This window comes from Homalodisca vitripennis, chromosome 1 (assembly GCF_021130785.1).
Source record: "Homalodisca vitripennis isolate AUS2020 chromosome 1, UT_GWSS_2.1, whole genome shotgun sequence".
NCBI classification, from domain to species: Eukaryota; Metazoa; Arthropoda; class Insecta; order Hemiptera; family Cicadellidae; genus Homalodisca; species Homalodisca vitripennis.
Genome location: NC_060207.1, coordinates 223,568,501 through 223,577,535, shown reverse-complemented (window position 1 = coordinate 223,577,535; position 9,035 = coordinate 223,568,501). Strand labels below are relative to the sequence as shown.

Below are 9,035 nucleotides of genomic sequence, written 5' to 3'. Positions count from 1 at the left end.
AACTTTTTGCGAAGAAGTATGTCATCAGCTTCAACGTATACACCTCCCGGAGCTTTTGATGTCGAGGACCTAGCTACAGGATCATTAGTGCCAGGACAATGGAGAGTTGATGGAATGCCTAGAGACACTCTACTTCGTTTAAAGAAGATTCCAAAAAAACCTTCCCAGCTGGCCAAACAAATACGTGATGAAATCAGTGTTTACTTTCAAAGTGACGAGGGTTCAGTGCCATGGCAAAACAACTACTAGGCCTAAAATACAAATGTACATAAGGACGTTTGCACATATTATAACGTATAGTTGAATTTACAACAATAACAAAGTAACAATTAAAGTAGTGTTAATTACATTATATAATTTGTAACAAATTTTAGACCGTTGTGTTTATGTTTAACTTTTTTAACCTATAAAAGTGACATTAAAATATGTGACAATTTGATAAAATAATCTTGTTAACTACTTGCCTGCACTGTTTCATCGGCAGCCTCTTTGTCGTCAGTGGCAATCCCAGCTTCTTTAATCTTCCGTGCAGTAGTTTTATCCTTTAAAAACAGCATCGCTTTAAAATAACACCACTTGCTTTTATACTCGTCTGCCCCCGAACCACTCTTCTTCTTCTTAAGTTCTCTTTGAAACTGTGCCAACAATGTTTTCACTTTTGCCTGTACTTCCGTATTACTGGCTTTTATTTCCCGCGAAATGTCATTCCATGCATAGTTCTTTAGGTTTTTATTTTTAAAATCAGGGTCCATCGGATTCCAAAGAACTGGTTGCTCTCGATATAGGTCAATCAATTGCATGACTGTTTCACGGGACCAATCAATTTCACTCTCAATGCTGTCGCTGTTCATATTGAGTTGAGAAACACGGACACCAAACAACACAGACGTACTACCATCAACAGTCGCAACTAGAGTAGTACTGACGCTGTCGGAACGACATGGCGGCCAACCACGTGCGCTAAGGGAAGTGTTGCCAACATTGTTGACGGTCGCTTTTAGTCCCGTCAACATTGCTGCCAGCATATGTTTGACAACATTCTTTGATCTTTACCGACTACTGGTGGGTAAATGCTGCCAACACTTTTCGGTGCTGACAGCATTGTTGGCAGCAAATGTTGACGGAATTAAAAGTACGATTTTTGTAAATGTTGTCAGCTTTTGCTGGCAGCAATGTTGTCAGCTCCGGTGTAAACGCGGCTTAAGGGTATCAGTGAGGGTAGCTAGTGTTACATGCAACCAATTTTACTCATATTTTAATAACACCCACTAAACGTGAAATTGTTAAAATATAACCAGCATAAATAACAAATAAAATATATTAATTGACAACAACAATTAACATTGAGTATTGATACAATTGTATCACTTAAATTATTGAAAAATGCAGTAGTAGGCTAAGTATTGAGCCTTTTTAACCGTTACATACATATGCGGTTATTTTAGTAATTGAGCAGTGAAAACACGTTTGGGTGTGTATAATTTAGTCAGTAGGTTATTTCAGTCAGTGTATTTAGTAATACAAATAAAGCGAATTTCTCTCTCATTAACTACGAAGTAGACAAATGTCTGGCTATATCTCGTCCAGCTTCCCGACGTTAATATTAATTTTAGAAGTACGGTTTTCAATCAATATTTTTCTAATTACATTCTTTTTAAATTAGATTATGTTACTTCCCTTGATACACTCGTCATTTCCAAACACAATCACCAAAATGTTAAAATTTATACGTTTAACAGTTATAATTTTATGTTTTGTACTTTAATTATTTTATTTTTTTACCAATTGAAAAACACTACATATATACAGCATGTTTAGCATATTTTATGAAAATGTTTTAAATATAACTAAACCTATAGTATTATGTAAAGAAAAGAAGTTGGAAAATGGCTAGAAAACGAAAATATCCCCCAATAACATAAATTTTAAAATTATTACCTTTAACAGTTAACTTACTCTCTGCAGTTCCCTCGAAAATAGTAAAAAAGTTGACTAAATAGATAAACATTTCAAATATTTTTGTTTTAATGTTGCAATGTTAAAGGCGTTTTAACAAATAACTTTTCCTTTCTTAAAAAGTTTACTGTCAATAACTATATAAACTAATTATGTCAGATAGTATATATAAATTATTTTTATTTTAATATTTATTCCAAAATAACATGTGTTTGTTTATAAAAAGCTCATGCTAATAGCTAGTTTGTGAAAATGCTTATGTCTGCAGTTTGGAAAAAACTTGGAAAAGTATTTATGTGTTTTCGGATAATGTTTCGCTATTTAGAGTTGGATCTATTAGTATAGATGAAATAAAATAGTCTTCAAAATCTGTAATAATGCTTACACCTGTTTCATAAATAAGCAATTCAAGTATAAAGGTGTCTATTGGCCGAACGCAGTAAAGCCTATGAGGGCTGGAAATATATAATTTATTTCTGTTCACAGGACATCTTGAGAACAAACTGAAATTATATTATATATAATAGATATATACATTATAGGATTAGATAGCCCAAAAATATATAAAACGCTGCAATAAATATAAGATATAGGGACTTTTTCGTTTAAGGGCTAGCACAAAAGACCCTAGCTTGCCTATTCAAAACTCAGATAACGCGATGCTTGCCCACTGCTTGCTCTTTTAGAAAAAAAATTAACTCGAGCTTGCAAAGTCCAAGCCCAGATCACGCCATGACTCACAAAACGCAGACAGAACTAACGCAGGTTTCATTACAGGCAAAAGATAAGCGGCGCGCGTTTATCACTGATAAGATAAGACGAGTTTATACTAGAAGTAGTACCTGGACTACTGCCCTAGGAACTAATAACATACAAAAAAAACGATTAAATGCAATGTCAGTCAGGTGTAGTCTGTTTGTAAGGTGCTGGCCCTTAAACGAAAAAGACCCAAGATATACATACTCGTAATACGGGTAACTACGAACTAGTTGTGCAAAGAAACAAACCATTCTTTTAGACACTTTTAATAGAACAATATATTTTACAGTTAGCCTACATTGTTTTAAAACGGTAAAGTTACGATTAAAATGGTTTTACAAAAGCACCAACAATTGCTCTACAAATAGGACATGTTAGTGGCAGGCGTATATGTGTTGTAAAAATAGTTCCATCGCCATTTGTGACCTGATGAAATGTTTCATCCTCGGTCATAGAGATGGCGCACGGCCTGCACACTACATTGTGTCCACAAGGTGTGGCCATCCTGGTTGCCTTCATTGTAAGACACACGTTGCAACGCGTGTCTCCACTTCCTGGTTCTGAAGCCCCTTCGTCGTTTACAGCGAGGCCCATTTTTATTTCGCTAATCTGCCGCTCGATTTCATGAGATGTCATGAATTCAGTAGTGTCATTGATGGTCGGCACGAGCCTGTAATTTATGTACCGCGATGGTCTTACGTCGGATTGTGCTCGCTGCATCTCAGCCAGTGGCGGAGTCACATCTGAAAAATTGCATGAGAAAATGTAGTTCAACTATGTCAAAAGCAATCTTAACAAAATAATCCCTAAAGAGCTGTTGACATTTTCAGCTGAAGTTTGACATATAGACCGAAATATCTGTTTACATTTAAATGTTTTAAAATATTAATACAGTGCTTGAACAGGGAGCAAATACAAAGTTAATAATATATAACTTTTACTCCAGATTGCATCAGTGACAAATTTAAAGCATCTATTGAATTGTTAATATTATTTAAAAGCAAATGCTGTAAATATTTTTAAATGCTGTACTACTTGGCATTGATATGGTATATGGAATTTTAATAGTGGCTTAAGCAAAAACAGATAAACAAAAACTAATATGCCTCAACGATCCATTTTTTTCTAGATAAGAGGCCGATAAAACGAGACTTCACAACGCAAAACCTTATAAACGATTATTTTAGAATGTTGTTTGAACTTAATAGGGATTTCCCTCTTATTCCGGAAGTAGGTAGGAATTCCCCCAACACCGTAAAAAACAAACTCATCTATGGCACTGGAAAAAGCTTAGGCTGAAAGTAAATTACAAGGGCCGGAAGTAGTCGCTTTCAGACTGAAGTAGATTTTCGAGAGTTACTAAACGAAGGTTGCCATTTACAAATATATCAAAACAGGAGAGTTTTACAATGCAAATTGGAATTCCGTAAACTAACCAAAAAATAAATGAGTTTAAATAAAGTGAGGATATTATGCGATATAAGTAAAATTCTCAAAAACGTATCTATTCGCCTTTGTTGATGAAGCTAGTTGGACGAAAAATAGTCTTTAGTTATTATGTTTGATTTATCTTTGTACTACTGAATTAATTGTTTTATCGAAATTATCTATTTGCACTAACCTTCAATTTGGTGGTTACCTCCTCTTCTACCTCTGGTCCTTCGGCCCCTTCCTCTTCTACTGGTCGTCGGCCTACGTGCTCTAGCTTCCGGTAGACCCAATACATTAGCACTGTCGATTTGGTTTGTGTTTTCTAATAAACAATGAAATTTGCTACTTATAAATTATGTTGAAAACTTACGTTAGCAAGAATGGTTGTTACTTTCAAATGATGAATGAAATTAAAACAGGCAATAATGATTTAAATTATTGGTCACATAGCTGATTATAGTACTAACCTTCAACTTGATAGATGTTTTCTCTCCGACGCCTTCCAGCAACATTAGGCTCCAAAACCTCTTCATCAAAAACTTGATTCTGCTCCCCTGGGTTCTCTACAAAAGAGCAACATAACCGTATTTATGCATACTTTCTTTCTCCGTATTGGTATATTCCGTATACATTTTATTCCCACTATTTGTATAAAATGAAGTAAAAATCAATTTTAAAATGTAACTATCGAAAAAAGTTAATTATGAAAAGCTGGATATTGATTACATGAGAATTATAATGTTGATTATCTCTTATGTACAGCCACATAGTATAAATATGATACAACCTACTTTATATATTTAAATAAATTTTTTATATTAAATTTTATTATGAATATAACCAAATGTTATTTAATAAACAATTACCCTCTGAAGGCACTGTATGATTTGGAAGACAGTCACCAAGAGAAACAAGTTGTTCATCTTCTGCACCTCCAACTGTTGTTAGTGGGCGTTGCACACCAACGTGGTGACTCATTTCACTTAGAAATCCAAATACAGATATTTGGCCAAAGACAATTCGTTCTTGAGCATTCATGATGGTTCGATCTTGAAGAACCCATTTCCTCTTCCTGTACTGGATGAGCCTAATTCCTTTCTGTAATCCAGCGTAGTCACGCACCGTAGAACCAGCAACACCACGTAACGCCTCTGTCACATAAATTTAAAATGATATATGATAAAATGATAAAACAAAATCGTATATGTGGGGAAAAAATACCAAATAGGTAATACACTAATAAATTATAATAATACATGAATGCTATATAAACTTGTATCAGCTAACACTTAGAACCCTTCGCACTGTTAAATTACAGTTATTGATTGAATTCTTTATTTCATAAGAACCATTACTCAAGTAAGTACTTAATTTCTACATCCGTATATACAGACATAAAATATATTTGCGTACAATCCCCACATCCTGTTTTAGGTCTTTAACATGTAATTTGTTAACTAATACATAGAGTAGGGACACTTTTACTTGATGTATCACAAAGAATAGATTTGTCTTATACAGTTGAGAACTGAACGTTATACAGAACTAAATATCAGTTGTGTTGCCACTGGCTTCTGAATTTAAATGACAAATAAGTACACAGTTTATTGTCGACTGAGCATTACGTTATTTGATTTATAGGTCTAGTCGTTTTCTAATTTTGTACTATTCTTTAGTGAGGATTTCTCACTAAATTTGGTTTTATGTCAAATCTATTTCCTTTGAATTTTTCAAGCACTGCTGTGTAAGCGAACACTTTCAGTTAAAATATAAATTGAAATAAAAATGTCCTACGTAAATAGTTTTTTAACAAATTTGGTAAAGGACAGAATAGTTGCGGAATTTTCGGTAAATTTATAAACTGTATTACTCGGATTTTTAATTGACATTTTTTAAAGCGGCTTGGATTGAAAGGTTCAAATTGGTATATATAGATATAAATATTTCCTAACCTGTAAACTCCCATATATTTGGATGGGCTTTACCAACACAATCAAACAGTTGGTGATGGAACGATTCCAAGCAGTTGTTGGTCCGGCGGGGCTGTCCATACACAGAGAATGAAGTGGGTCCTACAGTATTAATCCATTGATTTTCGAAATATCTGAAAACAATATTATGTTTCAATACCCATCCTTTCATAATATTTTATTACAAAGTTGATTCTTCTCAATAAAGTGATATATATTGAATTTATTGTTTATTCTTGTAGCGTTCCTCATTAAAGGGAACTTATAGAATCAAGTATTTAAAATGAAAATTTTTACACTATCATATACATATAAAAATCCTGACACGTAAAAATTTCAATCGGTAGTTAAAAAACGTTCTATACCTTAAACATTTACCTACTCTAATGTAAACTCATAACACATGGGTTGTTATGTCACCTTTAAACATTCAAATGGAAGTTACAGATTAAAACGGCTTCAACCAAAAATTGAAGGTTAACACCTGAAGATAAATTCACTTTGTACTTATAAGTTCAACAAAAACTTAAAGGCAAATGCCTTAATAAAAGTAACTTAATCTTTTCTAAATAAAACCTCACATATAAACCAATGGAATACTTACGCTAGCAAATCGGATAGGGTATTATATATATTATTGGCTTCGCAATAGGTTTCGATTTCATGAAATCCAGTCAAAATCCTGTCTGTGGGCAGAAGTGCTAAACACATCAACATTCGAACAGCTTTTTTCACACAGTCGTTTTGATTATATGAGTTGATCAGTCCATCATTTTTTATTCTCCTTAGAATTGACTGAAACAGTAATTAGAAAATTGCTTTTGTATTCAACATACCAAACGTATTTTAACACCTAGTACTGGCTGAAAGCTAGAGGGTAATTCATTCGTGTTTTACTTTTGTAATAACAATATTAACAGTTTGATGCTTTAAAGATTGAATAACATACCTGAGTGAAGTGAAACCAACAGCCCTTGTGGATTGCCAGCGGAAACACTTCTTTCACAGCGCTCTTGATCGCTTTTTCATAATCTGAGATTACGAGATTAGGAGCTATATTTCCGTATCTTGTTATCAAAAACCGTAACAGTGTGGTATAAGCAGATATCGTCCTTTTTTTCATTAAACAAAACACGATAGGAAACGCCTGTAACAAGTTTATAATATTAGAAATACAGTAAATACTAAAATAAAACTGCAGTCTGTAATGAAGAATCACAAAATATGTGTTTTTAGTTAAATATAAAGATTAAAATTATCATACTTAAATAACTCAAATCTATAAGGGTAATCTACACATGTAAAAAAATATTATTTGGAACTATGCGAAATGTAACTTTTGACCCACTTACATATTCATTTTTTATTGCCATAATTGTACAAAGTTGATTACTTGTTGGCTGGATTGGGACAGTTTTAAATGTCCCATCTATATGTATCTCCTTAGTATTTTGTAGAACCTCAATGATTGGCTCCACTACGAATACCATACATGTATCTTCTTCTCCTAAAACAGTATGGTAGTAGTGTGTTCCGTCTTCATCTGAAAATCTCCCGTTCATGTACTCATTAAGTTGCCGATAGTCTGTTGGAATGGGAGGAACATTTTTCCTCCTCACTCGTTTCATAGTACTGACAATTTGACAGTACGACAACTGCGCAGCAATGTTTGGAGCCACTCTAAAAATGAACAATACCAAAAATAAATGACACCAGAACTTTTCAATCAAATAGTGTATCATCCTCGAAAGGCTATGAATATAAGTATTGTAGCAGGTGTACTAAGATTGGTTGGAATTTAAATGGATTTAGGAACAAAATAATGTTTAAATTCCTTTAGAATTGTAAGTATACTGTTTTTAAGAATAATTACTAATTTAAAGATTATCTTGACGAATTGTAAAAAACTAAAAGAAGTAAATATCAATGAAAGTTTTGGTTTATAATACCACTATTGAAATGTCTGTTATTTTTAAACAGATTAAATTACGCAGTAAAAATATATAATACACAGCAGTGTTTCATTTAAATTAATTATTCCTTTTTAAATATTATTTTTTAAAAGCTTATATAGCTAATTAAAATGTTTTCTTAACTATATATCAGCACTAGCTATATATATATATATATATATAATCAATATCAAATTAATAGTTAATTGAATTTTATTCTTAACTTTGTCACTTATAATGATAAATTAGGTTATTATTGATATTTATTTAAGGCTTGTTGTGATATATATATATATATATATATATATATATATATATCATATATATATATATCATATATATATATATATATATCAAGCCTTAAATAAATATCAATAATAACCTAATTTATCATAAGTGACAAAGTTAAGAATAAAATTCAATTAACCTTTAATTTGATATTGATTATTCTATATGCATAAATATGAGTGATAATGTTAATTTAAGAATTCATTAAAATTGTATTATTACATAAATCAACCTTCTTTCTAATAAGAGAAAGAAAGAAGGTTGAATTAACAATTATGACATAAAGTAAGTAATAATGATTATTAATAGAATTAACTACGAGTAATAATATAAACTAACGGATTAGTGTACAGTTAAATAAATATCAATAATAACCTAATTTATCATTATAAGTGACAAAGTTAAGAATAAAATTCAATTAACTTTTAATTTGATATTGATTATTAGCTATATTAGTCATATTTGGTACTATTATGGTGAGCATGAAGTTGTCACTACAATAAATGTATGTAACTCAATTTTGAATTAACATGTCTTGATTACAGTGATTAGAAGTGTACTGCATGTTCAGTACGAACGTTCTAGTTTTACCTACAACAGTACAACCTAAAACTTACCTGTTGCACTCCTCGTTGAAAATGCGTTTCAATGGCGTTGTTTCTTTCGAACAGCGTTCCAT

At 32.1% G+C, this 9,035-nt stretch overlaps 1 protein-coding gene across 1 annotated transcript; it reads right to left on the bottom strand.

Annotated features, from left to right (window-relative positions):
* Positions 1-3,063: 3,063 nt before the first annotated feature.
* LOC124355015 lies at positions 3,064-9,035 on the bottom strand. The gene is made up of 9 exons (XM_046805891.1): positions 8,974-9,035; positions 7,604-7,796; positions 7,066-7,263; positions 6,099-6,189; positions 5,013-5,297; positions 4,614-4,709; positions 4,337-4,468; positions 3,255-3,458; positions 3,064-3,219 (listed from the first exon to the last, which is right to left on the bottom strand). Exons 1-9 carry the CDS (start codon positions 9,033-9,035, stop codon positions 3,155-3,157), a joined length of 1,326 nt encoding a protein of 441 aa, XP_046661847.1. The 3' UTR covers positions 3,064-3,154.

Bases quoted from the DNA above. Each gene is read 5' to 3' on its own strand.
- LOC124355015 (XM_046805891.1), bottom strand. From the start codon at position 9,035: ATGGAACGCTGTTCGAAAGAAACAACGCCATTGAAACGCATTTTCAAC. The intron at 4,469-4,613 runs GTTAGTACTATA...ATTGTTTATTAG, and splicing joins AAACATCTATCAAGTTGAAG to AAAACACAAACCAAATCGAC. The intron at 3,459-4,336 runs GTTAGTGCAAAT...GCAATTTTTCAG, and splicing joins AGGTAACCACCAAATTGAAG to ATGTGACTCCGCCACTGGCT.